Raw genomic sequence first — 19,813 nt, forward strand, 5'->3', positions numbered from 1 at the left:
GCTTAAACGCTTTGTATGGTGAGAAATTTTGACGCGAGCCAAAATGTAAATATGTGCAAACTTCACGTTCTCCTTCTACCATTTCCTACTAAGTTCTAACTTTTTCGGTCAGGACATTCAGAATCAATCATGGCTGACAATCACGAAGCGATGGATGTTGATGTTGATGAACGCGCCCCGCAACGATCAGCCTCTGTACCTTTTCAGCCACCCAGGGATTTGACAGTTGGCTACGTCTACTCCTCCGAAATGACCTCTCACTTCAATCCCCGTGGTCATCAAGAAGCCCCAGAACGTATTACGCGTATTTGGCAGGCCATTGTTGACGGAAAATACAACACCAAAATGCAGTGGCTCCCCATACGCCCCGTCACAAAGGCGGAAGCTCTTCTTGTTCATAGTCAAACTACTTGGGACTTGATTGAGGCATATCAGTGTAAGTTCTAGTCCCCTTCTCGAATTCTGCAAATATCTGTCTCGATACAAAGTCACATACATGATACGCGTTTTCTTATGGCATAATCAACTAACTACCAACATACTCAGACATGTCGGAACAGCAGATTGTTGACTCCGAAGCATACTATGAGCAACTTTCTCTCTATGTGATGCCAGGTACTACTAGAGCAGCTCGGCTCAGTTGTGGAGGCGTCATTGAAGCATGTCTGGCTGTTGCGCGTGGTAGATTAAGAAAAGTGTTTGCAATTTGTCGACCTCCGGGTCACCACGCCGAGCCTGATCAGTCTATGGGTTTCTGTTTCTTCAATAATGTCGCTGTAGCTACTAGAGTGGTGCAAGAGTTAACGCCTATCAAACGAATACTTATTCTGGATTGGTAAGCGTTTGAATTATGCCATTTTGTGAAACTCAAACTGCTTTCAGGGATGTACACCATGGTGGGTATGCTTTGACACCGAAGTGCAGCATATACTCATACACATAGCCGTCAGGTAATGGGACACAGAGGACATTCAATGATGATCCATCTGTGTTATATATATCACTGCATCGGTATGAAGGCGGCAATTTCTACCCCTGTGGTGAATTTGGTGGTATGACTTCTTGTGGCGAGGGCTCAGGATTGGGATTGTAAGTCCGCATTTTGTTGCGGCCACTCAAAGTCTCGAACTGGGGTTTCTTATGTTATCAGTTCCGTGAACATACCCTGGCCAGAGAAGGGCATGGGTGATCCAGATTATATCCATGCTTTCCAGAGGATTGTCATGCCAATAGCCATGGAATTTGCTCCTGAGTTGGTAATCAGTGCGTTAAAATTGCCTTTCATTTATGACCCTCTGACAATCCTGTATCCTCCATAGTTTCAGCTGGGTTTGATGCAGCACTTGGTGATGAATTAGGAGAGTGCAAAGTTTCTCCTGCAGGCTATGCTCATATGACCCATATGCTCTCTGGGCTTGCAGGAGGGCGTTTAGTTGTTGCATTAGAGGTATGATCATCAGCTTCCACAGTTGCACATGAAAAGTAATGATATTTTTCAGGGAGGCTATAACCTGAATGCAACAATGAAGTCAGCATTGGCAGTTACCAAAGTAATCTTGGGGGAGGCTCCTGATCCTTTACCACCAATGCATGCCTCTGAAACAGCAACAGAGACGGTGTATTTGGTGGCAAAAGAACAGAGCAAGTATTGGAAAAACATTGATGCCAATAGTTGTGAACCCCGAGAGGGTAATTATTTCCTGGTTTACAAACTTTTTTTTCGCTCATCAATCCTATAGAGGTTGAATCAATCAGTTTTTCGATACCAGGTAAGTTCAAACCTTTCCCCGAGTGAGGTTCCCACGCTCATCTTGATTACAGAAGTTCTGCAGGCCCATCGTGCACATTACTTGTATAAGAATTACAAAATGATGCAAGTTCCATTGCTTAGCTTTCTCCAAAACCCTTTCGCTGGGCAAGTTATATGCACGTAAGTGATGCAACTTCGATGTAGTAGTTGGTTCAATTTACCAAAAACAACACCAGGCCGGATTTATTTGAGAACAAAACTCTTGTGGTACTTGCTCACGAATTGTGGGTCTTCGCAACCCGAATGCTCATGCTGTGATTAATCTCTACTACTCAGTGGTAATTTGCGGCTAGAGCTCGAGTCTGCAATGACTTGTGATCTGAATATGGAACGTTCCTACTTGGTAAACATATGTGGATCAGCTCCCTGCGCCGTTCTCACAGCTTCTGCAGCTTGACTTTACAAAAGAGCTGATGAGGTGGATAAATGGAGAGGGCTATGCACTACTTGATGTTAACCTATACCCCAAACCGTTCACTTCTGTTTCACAAAATAGCAAGGTGGGTCATTTCTGGGGGTCATTTATTCCCCATTGAACAAAACATGTTGCAGCGTTTATCAAACAAGAAGAATGCGGAGCGCTACGATGATACGACAGCCTTGCTAACTTATCTGTGGGATAATTACATCCAGTAAATAGTCGATCGAAGGTATCAAATTTTCTCCAGACTAACGCTCTTCAATAGTCTTTCGGGTGCCAAGAAGATAGTCTTCATTGGCCACGGACCAGCATGTCAACCATTGATGAACCTTATCGATGCGCGGTGTAAGTGATTTCTTGTCATGACCTGGCTCAGTGTATTCAACGTCCTTTTTGTCTAGTTAATTCTATCAACAGATATGTCAAGGCTGTCGTTCAAGTCGTGGGATTTGCCAAGGTCCCAGTCACGCCTAAAAAAGATGAATTTCGATCTTGGTACGCGAAGGTAAATATCTCAAAAATATTTTATTGGTTACAGGGAAGTATAATGATACTTCAGTGTTCGTGTGTACTTCTATCTGCAAATCACCATATTCTCCGACCGGAGGCTCTGCACAGTATAAAGAAACACGGTGTGCTTTGCCCTATCGGTATGTCAACGCAAAAAACCTTCACTCGTTCTCGACTCATTTTCGAACAGAAGAATTGCAACCCGTAAGAATTGTCATGAAAGGACTTCCAGCGATACAAGCCTTCATAAAGGCTCAGCTGGAAAAGCCTCTCTAAGCATACATTCTGGTATATAGAACGGAATGTGTATCGTGTATATACAGTTACTATATCTTACATCGCGTCTAAATGATAATTTAAATATTCCACGGTCATGTCTTTTGCACGTGCTTCGCGAATCTGTGACAACTTAGTTCAGCAGCATCAACGTCTGTGTTGATGTCTTCGTCCTCATCATCGCGCCCTGCGCCTCCCGTAGTGATACCTGGTTCGGGAAACAATATCATCGTGAATCCTTTACAGGTACGCAAATGTTTAAATGTTCAGATGATGTTACAAGGGCGATATCCTTTTTTCCCAGCGTGGAAACCCTGTGTTAGAATGCATTCGCAATGTTGGAAAGGAATATGGCGATATCGTAGCAGACTATCAAGTCGGTCGAACTACGGGAGTGCTATTCCTAAGGTATTTTGAATGCTCTGCTTGCCTCTCCCTATTGATGTGTTGCGCCCAGTTTAAAATATCATCGTCTTCATCCGGAGTACATACATACACGCATTGAAAAGCTTGCGCACCATTACACACTACGCATCTTATTGATACTTTCCGACATTGTGAGCACTACCACCTTCCCTCCCCGGTCGTTTTCGTTGACTGCTCGTCTCAAAGTCAGAACACAAAGATCCCATTCGCGAATTGACGAAAGTGAGTTTCATTCGGCTTCCAATTCAGTCGCTCATTATGTACAGGTTTGCTTAACCAACAACATCACAGTCATCGTTGCGTTTTCGTAGGTTCTCGCATATGAATGCCCTCTCCCGTACGCTCAGCGACTCCTTAGATTTGAAGAGGCCGGCCACTATCTTACCATCTTCAAGCAATTCGAACATAAGCCTCCAAACATGATCAAAGAACGGGTGGACAAGGACTATGCCTCTATGTTACGCACCTCGTTGACCAGCATCAGTAAAGTGAACAAGACCGATGTTGAGACTCTGAGGAGTTCTTTCGGGGTATGTGTGTCAATCAGCCGCCGTATCATGAACCCTTTTCAACTAAAATACTGAACAGAGTATTGCAAATATCGCGCGAACTTCACCTGATCAGCTTTCCAATCTACCTGGTTTTGGCCAAGTGAAGGTTAAGAACATCAAAAACGCCTTCGAGAAACCGTTTCGGAATCATGCAACGAACACTTTAGCCTTTATGGCTTCATCTCCATCTCGAGAGCCTATGGGCAATGAGCCCCATGATGGGGTCGAGCAAGGGAACACCGTCGCCGAGCCTTCGTATAAGCCACCTAGAGAACCAAGCCCGGTTTGGGACATTGAGTTGGATCTTTGATTCTCACTTGCAGCCTCCGAATTTTTCCTTGTGCATGAAATGTTAACATTAGAAGCATTGGACTTTATATGTACATATATGATTCCTAGTGTAAATAAATATGCATGTACTTATGTATGTCATGGTCTAATTGTGCTCGTTATTGCCTTAGCGACTGCGGCCATTATCTTGTGAATCTCGAGACCTTTCGTGTGGAGACTCAATATCATCATCGAGATTATCTTCAATTAGCCCTCTTCCCTCTTCCCCGTGCGTGGCCAATCTCGTATTACTCCGTGCAGCAGACACTGTTCTGTGTGCATGTAAGGGATGTTGGTGATGATCGATATCCTCATCTTCCCCTTCATCATCACTGACATCTCCGACAGCCCACAAGGCCCCATTCTCGCCGCTGTGGACGCTGGCATCATCATCAGGATCGCCGGCTTCAAGATCAGGTTTTGAGCCAGACACTTTCCGAGAACTTCGGTTGCGTAATCTGGGCATTTGTAACGAACCAGACGCCAAGGTTGCGGATTTCATGGGAGCTCCGGGTTCAGGTTTTTTGTGAGTGAGAAGAACCACACCGGAAATGAGGACGAGGATGGAAACAAAGATGAGGAATAAGGTCCATGACTGATAGGCATCAACTTCATCGTTGAAAATCTAAGATCATGGACGGGTTAGGCTCTTTAACACAAGATTCACTTTTGAAGCATACCAGTGAATCCAAGAAGCTAGCGTGGATTCTCAGAAAGCGGAACTGATAGAAGTATTGAGGAGACGCACCCAGTTGCGGTGTACACACCATAGAACACGGGAACGACCAAAGTAGAATCATACACCTTGAGACCACGGTTTAAGCATATTATTTGAAGTATAGCAGTGCAGGCTAAAAGAATGATAGTGAATATGGGTGCAGCATGCCCGAACTGATTTCCAGGGTTTTCGTGCGACAGGGAACCAGAGAGTAACTTGACACTGTGAAACATCAGGCTTTCGAGATAAGCGGACATCATCTAGGACGTACGTGGCCTTGGCACTGCGGGATATTAGCCTTCGCAAAAATTGTGAAATTACCACTCACAAGACTAGTGTGCCCCCAGCTAAGCCCCCACCAGCACATGCCCAAGCAATACCCAGACTCCATGCAACTGTCTTGTCATCTTTTGCTGCATTCCATTGCTCCAGGAAGTCACCTAGTTTCATCGTAACATAGATCCAAGCCATTTTGATATTGCGAACCACCACGATAAGAGTGTTTTCCCGTCTGTTTGACGGAGTAGCACTGGGTCGTGCAGTGGATAAGGGCAAAGCGCTTATTTCGGAGCGAGCTGCAAGGATGGCATCGAGCTGCGATGTGCTTAACAGTAGCAAGATCAAAGCAAAGGACATGAAGAAGAAGAAAGCCAGCCAGCCACCCCTCCTCCAGAGATATGTTAGATGATCTACATCTGTTTCCGCTGCAAGACCGCTGTTTATCGAGCCAAAAGCTACAATTCCGATGACGCCAAGCACGACGATGATGGTTCCCTGGTTATACATCAAGCGACGAACACGCGTAAACACGCGAAACTCACGTAGATGTCTGTACTGGTAACGGGTGTTCCGACGAGGAACCTGGCGAAAAGAAAGTTGAAGACGAGAGATGTTGAGCCCAAAGGAGCTACATATTCTATAGACAGGAAACTTGAGAAACATATCTATATGTTGAATGCAAATTACGCACCGGCACGCATGTATTCCAGTGCGAGAGTGCTTCCAATTAGTTGAGATAATCTACGAACAACAGTGAGCCGTAGTCTGGATAACAGTTTCATAGAGACTCACATATAGAGTACCATTCCCAGTAGCCAAAGAGGTCGTAACCAGTCTCTCCGTCGCGAAGCTTTTGGTATAGCACTAGTTCGAACCTACCAAAGCAGGATGAGTGCCAACGAGGTCTCGACAGATAAGGTGGTTTTACATGATCGAGTTTGGTGAGGTTTAAGCCTGCAGCGTTAAGTATGGAGGCAAGTAGGACAATAGCAAGGCCTATGATGAAGGCGACCACTGGACTAGCATGATGAGCAGGTATTGGGTCTGGTAAAGACTGGTTCGAGGAAGCGGGCAAGGAGGTGGTATCGTCCATGCAAATTGAGGCTAACTAGAGCCAATAAGGATAATGAGCAAAAACTTGCAAAAAATATCTTGGTTGAAGAACGAAAAGAGGAAAGTAAAACTGGAACTCCGGGAGCGTTGGATAAACCTGATTACATCATCTCCAACACCCGATTGCTTGGCGCCCTGCAGCATGAGTGCCACCTTTACGATTATCCTTGCCTCCGAGACTTTCTAGGAAGAGGAGTAGACCTGACACTACCTGCAGGGCCGCAGCCCGAGTCCTGCTACCTACTCCATATTGGTGATCTACTTCGTTCGGACTTAAAGGGAGCACAAACTTAGTTCTTTCCATGAACTGCAATTTCATTCGTCGATATCCCTCAATTACACTTCTCACATACTATGGGGAAATATCGGTACAAATTGCTAGGTCATTCAGGCAGATATGATTATTTTCTCTGGGTACATCTCAGTCTCACAATTTAGTCAAAAAAAGAAGGACACCTACCTTCTCTATACCCCGATGTTTAGCACCTTTGTGTAAAATTGCAGGATAAAATATGTCTTATATCAGTGTCATCGCTACATAGTACGAAAAGTGCCAACACATTCAACGATATTCAACGATTAATCAGAATCAATTTCCCGCGCGTGTTACGAATTATAGGCCTAGTATGTCCCCGATTAACCAAACAACTTTGTACTAAGGAAACGCAATGCAGAGGCACGGTATGTAGGAGAAGGAGGAGGAGGAAGAGTTACTCAGTTAGGCTCTAAATCCGCGATTGTACGCTTTGACATCGGGTATTACACGGACCGCAAAACTCCAAGCTTTCCACGTTAGTCAACCAATTAAAACTTGTTTCCTTGTTTTTCTTCTGCTACGGAACTCAGCGCCAGCTCTCAGTCTCTTTTGAGATGGAGAAAGGCTACCTCGCTTTCACAAGGGTCAACGAGCCTCGTTCAAAGATATTGCTTCTTCTGATAGTTGTCTTACTTTCTTTTGCGTTCGCCTTCAACAAACCGCACCACCTCCCTGCTAGAAATGCGCCCTTGGCACTCCAGCGCTGTCAGTCGTTGAGGCAGGCTCCTGGGCCACCTCCCAACTTTCATCGACGAAGACAATCCGACCGTTTTGCGCCTGGAACCAAACTAACCTTGATCAGGAATGCGATGATCTGGACTGGGCTAAACAACGGAACCAAAACCGTTCACGGCGACATTCTTCTAGACAAGGGACTTATTATGGGCGTGGGCCATTTTGGGACAGCTTCATATGGAAGTGATTTGACTGTGATCGATGCTCGAGGTCGTTGGGTGACCCCAGGGATCGTTGATATTCACTCTCATCTCGGTGATGCTCGTGCGTCTTTAGCTGCCTTATAGCGTGACCTCATCACTGATATATACTTGTGATGTATGTAGCGAGTCCTGCTCTAGATGGTGCAGAAGACGACAATTCGTGTGTCTATACCCAGATTTACTCTTCACGTTCTTACATTCTTCCAGGATCAAGGGCACAATTCTTCCTTGGATGCGTTCTCTAGACGGTCTGAACACCCATGATGACTCTTATGCTTTATCTATATCTGGCGGTGTAACCACTTCGCTTGTACTACCTGGATCTGCTGATGCTATAGGTGGCCAAGCCTATGTCATAAAGTTACGCCAAACAACAGAGCGTTCTCCTTCTTCCATGTTATTAGAGCCACCATATCAGATCAATGCTTCAGAGCCTTGGGACGCGTCGCTCCCTCCGCGATGGAGGCACATGAAGTGAGTGTTAATACAGGTATCATGCCATTTTCACTCATCCCAGCTACGCCTATCTAAAAGACATGCGTGTGGTAAGTACTTTGTTGATTCCACACTGGGTCTGACGCGATTCACTTCTCAGGCGAAAATCCGAGTACAGACTATCTACATGATTCGATTTACTTTGACTGAACTGCCTGTAGGTAGGGTCTATTCGGCTACACGAATGGACACGATCTGGGCATTTCGTCAAGCGTAAGTCAATCACGTTCGGGGACTGATATGATGAGCTCATGAACCATCGAACCATAGCTATAACAAAGCGACGCAAATCATGAAGCAGCAAGATGAATATTGCAGTAAGGTAGAAGCAGGCGACCTGCAGCATCTTGGAGACTTTCCAGAGGATTTACAGTGGGAATCACTAGTTGATGTACTGCGAGGCAAGGTCAAAGTGCGTAACTTAGACTTATGCGCAAGGTTGAACACTCTTCTGATGGCTCTGGTTTCTGCTAGGTGAACATACACTGTTACGAAGCCGTTGACTTGGATGGATTGGTTAGGGTAAGTGTGTCATATATGAAGATTCGATGACTTGTTGATGAATGATCTTCCAAATCGCAGCTTTCGAATGAATTCAAGTTTCCCATTGCGGCGTTTCATCATGCTTCGGAAACATATTTAACACCTGAATTATTGAAACGGGCCTATGGTATAACGATTTATTTTTGCGCTTCTATATGTTGATTAAGGAGACCCTAGACAAACCTCCCGCGATTGCTTTATTCGCAACGAACGCTCGTTACAAGAGGGAGTCTTACAGAGGATCTGAATTTGCACCTCGTATATTGGCTGAAAATGGGTTCACTGTCCTGATGAAAGTTAGCGCTTTGTTACCATATTCGCAGAAAGCGGAGCTAACCAAGTGACTTGTAGAGCGACCATCCTGTTCTGGATAGTAGACATCTTCTATATGAAGCCCAACAGGTGAGGGCTAGATTGTGTAGTGCACTGGCTCTGTGATTCGATGTCGTCTCCACACAGGCGCATTACTACGGTTTGCCCGAGAACCTTGCTTTGGCCTCTATCACCAGGTGAAGACTGACATCAGTGACACGTTTCCTGAACCATACTTATTTGCATTTCGCTAGCAATTCCGCAGAAACCATGGGTATGCATGTATTGTGAATGTTGCTTGACTGCTATTCAAAGGTCTCCTATAGGTATGGGTCACAGGATTGGGTACATTAGAAAGGGTGAGCCATCATCTATCTCTGAGTTCGATTTCAGAGCAGTATAATTCAATCAGGTTGGGATGCCGGTAGGGAGTCAGCTTTCTCCAAAAGTTTTTCGCTCAGTATTTGATGTGCAGATTTGGTGATATGGGATAGTCACCCTCTTGCGCTTGGTGCTACACCAATACAAGTCTTCATAGATGGAATTTCTCAGCTCGAATCTCCCTATATTTCCGACAAGCCTCCTGCTTTTCAAAGAAGTCCTAAAGTCCCAAATTTCGACAAAGAAACCCAGTTGACGCTGGAATATGATGGTCTTCCTCCCTTAAGATCGATTAAAGGAGCCGAAGTCGTGGTATTTGCGAACGTGAGCAACGTTTTCGTACGGAGTTCTGGCACTGTCAGGGAAATTTACTCTGCTACTGCTATCGCTGGCGGGGTAGTCGTCTCGCGTAATGGACGATTAATATGCACCGGAAATCAATCTACATGTCTTACGGAAGCTGTTTTGGCCTCCGACTCTAAACCGTTCTTCGTAGACTTAAAGGGGGGATCAATCGAACCCGCACTAACTTCATACGGCGCTCCGCTTGGCCTCGAACATATTAATCAAGAGCCTTCCACCAACGATGGTTTTGCATTTGAACCTCTTTCGCAACGCGTACCGAAGATCCTTGGGGGCTCGATTGTCCGGGCGGTCGATGGACTACTGTTCGATACTCGTGATGCTTTGTACGCGTACCGAGCTGGTGTGACTACAGGAATAACTGCCCCGAGTCACTATGGTTTCTTCTTTGGTCTTGGAACGGCGTTCTCTACTGGAGCTTCCCATAAGTTGGAGAATGGTGCTGTGGTGCAGGAGGTCACCGCGTTGCATACTGCTATTGGGTTCGACGACACACCAAGCGTTAGCACACAAATCGCAACGTTGCGGAAATTGCTTATGACTCCACCAGAAGGACCTGCGGGTGTTTGGTTCAGAAAAGTCTCCGAGGTTTGCGCAGCGTATTCCGACTTTGATATTATCTGAAAGTCAATACATAGGGGTCGTTAACTTTGGTTGTGGAAGTACACAATGCCGATGTGAGTTGCTTTCGATTTTTAGATTTATCCTTCTGGCAATGATCTCATGATTATGATTATGGGCATAGGTCATTGCTACTCTCTTGAATCTAAAGGCAGAGGTTGAAGCGGCGAAATCATCCCAGATCAAACTCACTATAGCTGGCGCGAATGAAGCTCATCTCCTTGCAGAATATTTGGGAAAGGCTAAAGTAGGAGTACTTGTATTTCCCCGACCTTTCCCCACCACCTGGGACAGGCGTAGAATGTGAGCTGTCTATTCGTCCTACTGTCACCTCACTCATGATGGGTATGCCAGTGCACCGGGCCCTCCACTTTCATCCAATGCCGTCCAGAAATTGATGGCACATAATGTGACCGTGGGTCTCATGATTGCAGAAATATGGGAAGCCAGAAATTTACCTTTCGATGTCGCTTGGACTTCCCTTGATGTGAACGGAACATTGAGCAAGGAGGAAGCTATTGCTCTGGGGTCTGTGAATGTAGAGAAGTTACTTGGGGCTGAATTGGAAGCTCAGGATGCCGACCTCGTAGCGAGAGAATTTACTGGAAAAGATTTGTTGTTTGAGGGTAGAGTAGTCGGTATATTGTCTCCCCGCAGAGGAGTTGTAGAACTCTTCTGATCATTTGAATATACAGCAAGAGAACTGCAGAATGGACGCACATAGTCTGTAGATAAAATGACCCTGCGAAGCCCTGAGATGTGGATGGCGTGCGAATGTAGCACGCTTAGACCGAAGAATTGAATTTGGAACGCGTCTTCACCAGCTACACGGTCCACGTTGAGTTCGAGTGCACGGCATGGCAAAGGCAACCAAAAATGCGTCTGCTAGTGGCAGCAAACCTATCACAGACTACTTTTCGCGTAAGCCGGCCACTCGATCGAAGTCTGACAATATTTCAGATGGTCAAAGCAATACGCCAAAGAAACAACAACCAAAACCAACCACTTCTTCTCCACCTACCGAACCTTCAACTTCCGCTTTATCACCAGAAAACCGACTTCAAATGCGATCAAGTACTCCAGAAGCCAACAGTCGCGTAGAATCAGGATGTGTGCCTCCACAGAGTCAACCTATTGCCATCCCGCCCACCCCCTTTTCCTCCAAAAAAATTTCGACCAAGAAGAACGGGTCTCGGACCAAGAATTTTATTTCATCCTCAGAATCATCCTCGATTGACGAGGTTCCAGGGAGCGTTTCTGGCGAGGAGGAAATGGAATGTGTTACTCGTGTTAGACGCGATGTAGAGGCTTCGAAACAATCTGTGGCCAAATGGCGCAATGAATCTCCACTATTATCTGATTTGCCAGAAAGGATGAATGTCGACGAGGTTCCGACGTCGAATTTTAATACAGACCAGTCACCTTCTAGCGCAGAAAGAAGTACACCTCCTCCATCCCAACAACAACTTACACCTCCTCCTACAACCGTTCTAGATCACCAAATACTACCTCCGATACCAGCAGCCATAGAAACAGCGAGGAAAACCGAGGAACTAATCGCCGCAATAAAAGCTAAAGCCATTGCAGCGGCGAAGTCTAGTCCAATTGAGCAGGAGATCAGGCCTTTCAAAGACACGCTCAGCGATAGTGATACTGACGAAGAGTTGCGTCCTTTGGAAATCAATGTCAAGGGAAAAGGCAAGGCAAAGGAAGTGTTAGTGCCCTGACTTGGTCCTTCTCTTCTTCTCGCTAAGTATTCTTCTAGGGCGCCCAGTGTTCCAGCAGTTAATACGTACTATAATACGCGGAGTACTAATGCTCATTCCAAATCCAAGATGATTTCTCCTACGGTACTCCAGTCCGAAAGGCGACAAGCTGCGACCAAGAAGAAACATAATCCCTTCGCTGCATTGCTCAAAGAAAAACGTGAAGACGACCGCAGCGGACGCAGTGATCTTGAGTTCATCAAAGCGGCGGAAAACATACTCCCCAAAAGTCAAATGCTCCTCGAAATGGATGAAGAAGATGGGTATGATAGTTTCGAAACCCCCTCCCAAAAAACTGCTGCCTGGCTCGGAAGAGAAGTGGATGACATGAAGGTTGATTTGGATGACGGGAATCGACGACGTCTTTTTGGGGAACAGAGTGAGGGTATCAAGGATATTCTTGATGGCGAACAAAAGAATCTTCAAGCAGATGAGCGCAGAAAGATCGAAGTTGGTGTTCGGTTCTGGAGAGACAACACATCGTCGGCCGGCGATGATGTGGACATGGATGTGGAACCTACTTTAGATTTTGGAGAAGATACCAAATCTCCCGTTTTGCGCAAGTTGTACAATGCGCTCAAGTCAAGGGGTAGGTTCTCATGAACCATAAAGAGCTTGGACTCATGCTTTCTTAGACCAAGTACGAGCGATTGCTATTCTGGACTCTGGATTGTTGATTACGGTCAATCCTGAGTGTCTTCGCGGGGTGACCAGCTATCTGACCTATCTTGGTACCCCTTTTACTTCTCTTCTTTTCAATATTGTTTTTTGATTCACTCATAGCGTTGTCTCCTGTAAACGACAGACTTTCATCTGCTGCTTACGAAGCGCTTCGCAACGTCTGGATCACCTCTCATAGTCCTGAACCCGGGATCATTCTTCAGGATATTCTGAATGCTGTTTCGCGATTGGGAGCGTATTCGCAACTCTTGAATCTGGCCGGCAGTAAAATTTCGAATTTAGATGCTGATAGCAGGGCATCCCTTATATTTCGGCTCATCAAGTTGACAGAATCTTCTGCTCGGTGAGTTCGCCATTTCCTAACATCGTTTGGGAGTCTGCGCTGAAATTGTATCTTGACAGTTCTCGTCTTCTGAATATCAATGAAATCCCTGAACTCGTACTCATCTTGCTTGCAATTTCTCTTGATCCATCGACTTCCGCTTCCCTGCAGATTGCAATCGCAGTTGTACTAGACGCCATATTCCAATCGATTGCTGATCCAAACGTCGTTGCTGACATTGTACGTTCACTTTACGAAAAACTATACGCGCGGTTCTAATTCTGAGGAACTTCCATAGGAACCGATTATCTGCACGAAAATTCTAACCTACATCAAGGAATTCGACCCTTTCAATATCTCTCGTATCGTGACTCTTTTGACTGGTAGCGAGGGTCGCAGCACCCGGATTGCACGTTGGGTGGCACGTTCTGTGCTTCTGGGTAAAACCCAAGTAACAGAGGTGAGGGCTAATTCACTTCATTCTTGTTCGATCTCAATACGAGTGCCATCTTTTTCTTAGTCTGAATACTGTCATGCACCTGCAGTCCAAGACCTGTCCGATATACTCGTTCAAGGAGCGACACCGGTCTGCCAGGCTTTCCAGATCAACCTTGATACAGACTACGTTGAACTTGGGCACTATGTACAGATCCTCGCGGTTGCTTTGACAGATATTCCAAGTTATTTCCCCAGTGAAATAGCGGCTGTGGCTGCGATCAAGGCTCAACATCCCGTACAGGCTAGCCCCAGTAAAGATAAAATCGATACACCTCTTGAAAATTTGAATCGTTGCATAACCTTTGTACAAAGGAAAATCAGTTCGTTATTTACATACGTTCACCCGTGGCCTGAAAATTAACTGGATGATTCTTCAAGCGGACAATGGAACAGACATCGAACGCTCTAGGACAAAAGCTGCGTTGCATCACTTGTCAATGCGCTTGTACTTTCAACTTGCTGCTAGAAAAGCGGACAAAAACCCTGCGATCAGTAATTATTTTGAGAGGAGGAATCCTACAGCACGTCGTTAAATAATTGCTTCAGGCTTGAGCTTGATACCCCATCCTTTCCACTACGTATATCTACAAATAATACTACTGTATATACTTGCTATTGCTTGCCAGGCAAATACCTCTCTTTTCTCAAGTCCGGAAGAGGCGGCGGGTGCTGCTGCGGGCCGCGAAATTGCCTAGGTTTCAATGATTGATTGTGCTCATCGCCAATGCTCGCAAATGTTCACAATGAGTTCAACATAGATTTTGATGTGATACCGCTATATCGATGTCCGCCAAAAGACGTGTCTCGTACGTTATTCCTCCTCCAACAGAACCTGTTCCGCGGTTAGAACTTCCTTCTTTTGGCGCTTCCCGTTTGGGCTCGGCTGGCCCCCTGCTGATACCAGCCAGTGGTGTCATTGGTAATTCACTCGATGAATACCCCAAATGGTCTCGACATCCCCGGCATCGACTTGGAGTAAATGCTCTTGCCCTTGATTATTCAACGCAGCTCGCGGGGCGTTCTGCACCTGAAGGAATCTTGTATAGCGGAGGAAGAGACGGACTGGTGCTTTCTTGGGACCTGCAATTACCAATGAAGAACCGAACCTCGAAGGAAAATGAGGGAAGACACAAGTGGGAAGCCATGACTGGCTGGGAGGACGATGCAACAGACTCGGAAGAAGAATATTATCCAACATCCTCAGGAGATATATTGGGAACTGTTGTTGGAACTGTGGACAGAAGAAAGCGAGCTACAAGGAAGGGATCTGCGCTTTCTTACGAGCAACAATGGGAAATGGATGTTGAGTCTTTCCGGGCGGGACAGCCCAGTTCATTTCGCCAGTGTGCTCAGCTACATTTTTTGACTGGATGGGTCAATGACCTCTGTCTCGTGAATTACAACCAGACAGGTGTGTTTCTAAATTTGGTTATATCTGCTGTACTCTAATCTCTACTATGGATAGTCGTTTCTGGTTCGTCTGACGGAACCCTCAAGGCTTGGAATCCTCATTCCCAAACACCCTCCGATCCCTCCATTATTGGGACGCACAGTGACTACGTTCGCTGTCTTTCATACTGGTTTGTGATATGACTTTTATTGCATTTGCTCGTCTATTTCAACGCTTATCTGTGCAGTCGGGAACAAAATTGGATAGCGTCAGGGTCTTTTGACCGAACAATCAAGCTTTGGGATCTTGCGCGGTCTTCAAATCCGCAACCGCTCGTAACCCTCAATCCAGCAGATGCTTCCGCCGCCAAATCATCGGTCTATGCTCTTGCCGCAGATCCTTTCGGTCATACAATCGCATCAGGATCGCCTGAACGTGTGGTGCGCTTGTGGGACCCCCGTTCTGGCAAAAGAACCGGTAAGAAAACCTATCTTTTCTTGGCGCAGTCTATCTCACGTATATTCAGGCAAGCTTGTGGGACACACGGACAATATTCGTGCCATACTCATATCTGAAGACTCGCGTTATGTGTGTAGCCATTTCTCTGTCTTTTGTTTATGCTGACTTTTCCTTTTAAAGCTTTTGACCGGGTCGGCGGACGCGTCTATCAAGCTTTGGTCGCTTGCCTCTCAACGTTGTCTTCATACATTCACTCATCACACCGACTCTGTCTGGTCCCTATTTTCTTCTCATCCATCCCTCGAAATGTTCTACTCCGGTGATCGCTCTGGGCTCGTTTGCAAAACAGATGTTGAGGACTGTGCTGATGTCTCTGAAGGCGAATGTATTTTGCTCTGCCAGGATACACACGAATCTCCCATCGCAGAAGGGATTAACAAGATCGTCGCGCTGGATGACAACCTTCTTTGGACTGCTTCCGGCAGCTCAACGATCAGGCGATGGCGTGTACCACAAAGACGTGGTGTTCGAGCACCTTTCAACTCTGAAGTCAAAAGGCTTTCGCAACCCGAGTCACCCACTAGTACTCTGTCCTCTGCTCGGCGTGGTCACGGAGAAAACTCTTCTCTTAGCCGATCCATGCATTCAGAATACGACCAGCTAAAGGCTGAAAAAGGAACGTTGTACGGTATTCCTTTTGAATCTCTGGTAAAACTTACCTCGCCCAACAACCCTTTTGGTTTCTACACAACCTCCAAAGATCGCGACGCAGAAATTGCGACACTCTATTCCGCCGCTTCTGTCATGTCTGTCCCGAAGACGAATCCTCGCTCACCTGTACAATCCACGTTCGCTCAATCAAACCAACATAAACAGTCGCAGCCTCACCGTTCAGAGACTGTCGTGGAACTTCCTAGTGCTAGAGCGCTGTTTGAAGACCGCGAGATTGCAGCCGATGCTGTTCCACTGTACACTGAGCCAGATGATGTGATACGTGGCGATCACGGCCTGGTGAGGTCGATCATCCTCAATGATAGAATTCATGCTTTAACGGTCGACACTTCGGGTACGGTGGAAGTTTGGGACATCGCCCGATGTGTATGTAAAGGAAAGTTCTCCAAGGAAGATGTCGCGGCAGCCAGTGTGCGTGCTGCAAGCTCGACCAGTAGTGGAGATGGAGGTGGAGACAGAACCAACGAACGGGAGAGAAGTCCTAGAGAAGCACTAGAGATCGTCCGAGAGAGGATAGAGCACGAAGTAGTCGTCTTACCTTGGTCCACGGCAGATACCAAGAGCGGAGTCTTGACGATTCATGTCACTGAACGCTGCTTTGACGCAGAAGTCTATGCTGATGAAGCTGGTTTTGTCCATGATCGATACGTCAACGATGAGTCCAAATGTGAGTTTTCATCCTTTGTAAACTCCAATAAAACTTACTCATATTTTATTTGGAACAGTGAACATTGGCAAATGGGTCTTGAAAAACCTCTTTTTGGGATTTATTCGTGAGGAACAACGTCTGCAACGCAAGCTCGAGAGGAGCAGCAGTCGCGACCGTAATCATGACACCTCCCACGATCCGTCTAAACTTCGTTCTTCAAGAACCAGTGCTTCTGTCATCTCATCCAGCAAGATGTTACAGGCCGTTGCTCCAACCGTCTCTGGATTTACGCGCTCTTCCCCCTTACTCACTCCGATGATACCATTGAACATTCCTAAAGAAAATGCATTGCCCCTACCAGCTATACCTCAATTACCCACCATTCATAGTAATGATGCGACTCCCATGCCGCGAAGACATAGGTCTGGTACGCTGGACAGCTTGCACCAGTCATCTGCACACGGAGATTACTTTTCTGTGCCTACCCGCAGACCTTCGATAACAGCATCGACTCCGGATGAACTTCCAGCATGGAATGGTGCTTCAAAAATCGACGCCGGTTTACAGACACCAACGACGCCCTCCAGTGGGCTGATGGGCCGATTGAAGAACTTTGGAAAGAATAAAAAAATTTCCGCAGATACCGCCAATACGATCAGTGTGGCAAACGATCCAGCTGCAGCAGAAACTATGCTGGAGGTGAGAATTTAAACGCTATCACAGGCAGACCGGCTGAAAACACCGACACAGAATTCAGCTGCATCAGGGACAAAGACCCCGCTCCAGGAAGTACTTTCTCGCCCGCTCACACCGCCTCCGTCAAACGAAGCACCTCTTCATAATTTGCCACCCCATATCACATTGATAATATCTGAAGAAAATCCGCCTAGTTTCACAACACTTTATCGCGGAACGGTGAACTCCGCTGGTCATGATACATCTATTTTGGAAGAGGTTATGCCCTTATGGCTCTTAGAGTATCTTCTGCATAATAAGCTGGCTTCGGCACCACCATTGGTCAAAGTCAGCTTTATCCTACTTCCCTGGCCCAACAAAGATCCAGATGGGACACAGTTGCCAGAGTTGCTAAACATGTAAGCATTCAGAATATGTTTTGGTGCTTGGGCTAAACATAATTTACAGACAACAGTCTAAACTCACAGCTAATCGTTGGTTAAGGGTTAGAAAATTGGTCATCCATGTAGGTCAGAAATCTTTAAACAAATGCAGACTCACTGACTTCGGTGTGTTTAGGTTCAGGATAAATTAGACAAATTTGCTGCGTCAAATCCCACCTCGGCTGCCACCTCGCCCAGGTCTTCCATAGAAAGTCAGCATCTGCACGGTCAGCGCCCAACTGCAGAAGATCTCTACGAGATATTGTGCAACGACGTGCTACTACCTCTGGACATGTCTCTCGCCACTGTGCGACATTACGTATGGAGACAACCCACCGAATTGACCTTGTATTACCGACTCAAACGTCCTGTCGCTTCCTGAATCATGTACTCGTTACGGTTATGTTTGTTATTTTTTACCCTATGTTGCCCTACCTACTTGTGTATAAATCACCGGGATAATTTTAGCACTGCATGTTGTACTTGTCCTGTCTCTTTTTCGCAACGAGGAAAATTCCTTTTGAAAGTACAAGGGGTGGATATCATACAACAAAAAATGAGATTGAGAGGTAACAAGCAATGAAAAGGCAAGAGCGACTTTTGATTTCATCTTCGGATTCCCCGGGAAGCTGTTGGTGCGACGCCGCGACCACGACGAGCTGAATGAAGAAATGTTGCATCAGAAAAAGCTGCGACACGCAGTATATCTTGAGATCAAACGTACCGTTGGCTGGAAAAAAAAGATCGCAAGTTAGTGATACGTTGGGGCTGGAAAAACGACAGAAACACACCTCGCATAATGGTTGCACGCCCACGCGCAGTACCGATACCCTTTCCCTTTAGTCCATTCGGTCCTGATCTCCTGAACCTATTGATTTTTTGAGATCAGCGGATAGACTAATCGAAAGGGAACACGCACATTGGAGCATTCTTCAACATATCCGGGACGATGAAGAAACGAATCATGCTGCCTCGAATGTACACTTGATCCAGCTGCGAAACACGACCATCGCGACCTGTCACCGTAGCGTCTCTCATAAAGATATTCATATTATCTTCAGCTACGGGGACGGACAATAAAAGCAGTCAGTTGATGAAGTGAATGTTATAGATCAACGATCGCTCACCTTCTGCAAGTTTTCCACGATACAGCTGGCCAGTTTTTACCTCAACGGTTATGATATGTCCCAAAGATTCATGTAGCAATTTGACGGGAACACCGAGTCCAGCCATGGTACTAACGGTATCTGAAGCTTTGAGCAGAACTGATGGAGGACAAATTCACCGCTAACCCTAACCCTGATAACAAATACCTAGCGCTCATGCGTACAAAACTTCAATTTCAAAGCTTGAAGACTCCAAAACTAGGCCGTAGCTTTGAGAACCACTTCGTCATCTTTTCTGAGCGGAGCGCAAGCAATGTGAACATTTTTTTTTGTATTATAAATTACAGCGTTTTACGATATTTGTAGATTTAAAAAAGCTTTACTAGTTTCTTGGAATAAGAAAATCGTTTAACAATGGCATAAACTTTCAAAGGACCAGATCATTCATGAAAAGATCTGGAGAAACACTGGACATAATGTAGACCCCCCACCACGCCCAACTACCTTCTACCGATCATTCCCTCCGCATCATGAGCGACCAGCCGAAGCGATGCCTCCACGTAAGGGGAAAAAAGATCAAACAAAGATAGTTCTGACACGAATGAGGGAGCCAGCGCCAATTAGCACCTTGGTTTAATCTTGAGGACGGGAACGCGGACAAGGAGGCGGAAAAGCTGAAACCGAGCCCG

General features: G+C 46.1%; 7 protein-coding genes across 7 annotated transcripts; 5 read left to right on the top strand and 2 right to left on the bottom strand.

The window, feature by feature from the left end:
• The first annotated feature begins 65 nt into the window (after positions 1–65).
• On the top strand, positions 66–3,110 carry C8R40DRAFT_1107869 (histone deacetylase complex protein). The gene is made up of 17 exons (XM_046228232.1): positions 66–436; positions 547–835; positions 883–896; positions 951–1,089; positions 1,151–1,263; positions 1,320–1,447; positions 1,500–1,689; positions 1,740–1,769; positions 1,822–1,930; positions 1,987–2,034; positions 2,087–2,153; positions 2,203–2,310; positions 2,363–2,442; positions 2,497–2,576; positions 2,633–2,736; positions 2,791–2,881; positions 2,932–3,110. Exons 1-17 carry the CDS (start codon positions 130–132, stop codon positions 3,015–3,017), a joined length of 1,983 nt encoding a protein of 660 aa, XP_046085841.1. The 5' UTR covers positions 66–129; the 3' UTR covers positions 3,018–3,110.
• Positions 3,111–3,179: 69 nt separating this feature from the next.
• On the top strand, positions 3,180–4,304 carry C8R40DRAFT_1161118 (restriction endonuclease type II-like protein; the record flags this gene model as incomplete). Its single annotated transcript, XM_046230088.1, has 7 exons — positions 3,180–3,263; positions 3,322–3,425; positions 3,475–3,574; positions 3,630–3,665; positions 3,710–3,750; positions 3,802–3,973; positions 4,032–4,304. The coding sequence occupies 7 exons, from the start codon at positions 3,180–3,182 to the stop codon at positions 4,302–4,304; spliced, it is 810 nt and encodes a 269-aa protein (XP_046085842.1).
• Positions 4,305–4,451: 147 nt separating this feature from the next.
• Positions 4,452–6,414, bottom strand: C8R40DRAFT_1171346 (uncharacterized protein; the record flags this gene model as incomplete). Its single annotated transcript, XM_046231688.1, has 9 exons — positions 4,452–4,949; positions 5,005–5,020; positions 5,073–5,264; positions 5,314–5,325; positions 5,371–5,816; positions 5,864–5,958; positions 6,013–6,062; positions 6,114–6,196; positions 6,250–6,414. The coding sequence occupies 9 exons, from the start codon at positions 6,412–6,414 to the stop codon at positions 4,452–4,454; spliced, it is 1,557 nt and encodes a 518-aa protein (XP_046085843.1).
• Positions 6,415–7,304: 890 nt separating this feature from the next.
• Positions 7,305–11,082, top strand: C8R40DRAFT_1047034 (carbohydrate esterase family 9 protein; the record flags this gene model as incomplete). The annotated part of the gene is made up of 18 exons (XM_046224413.1): positions 7,305–7,749; positions 7,812–7,848; positions 7,896–8,162; positions 8,223–8,233; positions 8,284–8,295; positions 8,345–8,396; positions 8,454–8,595; positions 8,658–8,705; positions 8,766–8,853; positions 8,904–9,022; positions 9,078–9,128; positions 9,186–9,235; positions 9,354–9,383; positions 9,437–9,462; positions 9,514–10,370; positions 10,421–10,459; positions 10,528–10,706; positions 10,758–11,082. The coding sequence occupies 18 exons, from the start codon at positions 7,305–7,307 to the stop codon at positions 11,080–11,082; spliced, it is 2,778 nt and encodes a 925-aa protein (XP_046085844.1).
• Positions 11,083–11,260: 178 nt separating this feature from the next.
• C8R40DRAFT_1171348 (uncharacterized protein) lies at positions 11,261–14,203 on the top strand (the record flags this gene model as incomplete). Its single annotated transcript, XM_046231689.1, has 8 exons — positions 11,261–12,117; positions 12,169–12,758; positions 12,805–12,900; positions 12,953–13,193; positions 13,253–13,412; positions 13,471–13,632; positions 13,693–13,990; positions 14,049–14,203. The coding sequence occupies 8 exons, from the start codon at positions 11,261–11,263 to the stop codon at positions 14,201–14,203; spliced, it is 2,559 nt and encodes an 852-aa protein (XP_046085845.1).
• Positions 14,204–14,453: 250 nt separating this feature from the next.
• C8R40DRAFT_1194336 (uncharacterized protein) lies at positions 14,454–18,678 on the top strand (the record flags this gene model as incomplete). The annotated part of the gene is made up of 9 exons (XM_046233071.1): positions 14,454–15,081; positions 15,136–15,250; positions 15,308–15,537; positions 15,587–15,648; positions 15,700–16,918; positions 16,977–17,560; positions 17,624–17,994; positions 18,044–18,101; positions 18,155–18,678. 9 exons carry the CDS (start codon positions 14,454–14,456, stop codon positions 18,398–18,400), a joined length of 3,513 nt encoding a protein of 1,170 aa, XP_046085846.1. The 3' UTR covers positions 18,401–18,678.
• C8R40DRAFT_1171350 (uncharacterized protein) lies at positions 18,625–19,251 on the bottom strand (the record flags this gene model as incomplete). Its single annotated transcript, XM_046231690.1, has 5 exons — positions 18,625–18,677; positions 18,743–18,748; positions 18,810–18,886; positions 18,938–19,079; positions 19,146–19,251. The coding sequence occupies 5 exons, from the start codon at positions 19,249–19,251 to the stop codon at positions 18,625–18,627; spliced, it is 384 nt and encodes a 127-aa protein (XP_046085847.1).
• Positions 19,252–19,813: the final 562 nt, after the last annotated feature.

This window comes from Lentinula edodes (assembly GCF_021015755.1).
Source record: "Lentinula edodes strain Le(Bin) 0899 ss11 chromosome Unknown C8R40scaffold_20, whole genome shotgun sequence".
Taxonomy (NCBI): domain Eukaryota; kingdom Fungi; phylum Basidiomycota; class Agaricomycetes; order Agaricales; family Omphalotaceae; genus Lentinula; species Lentinula edodes.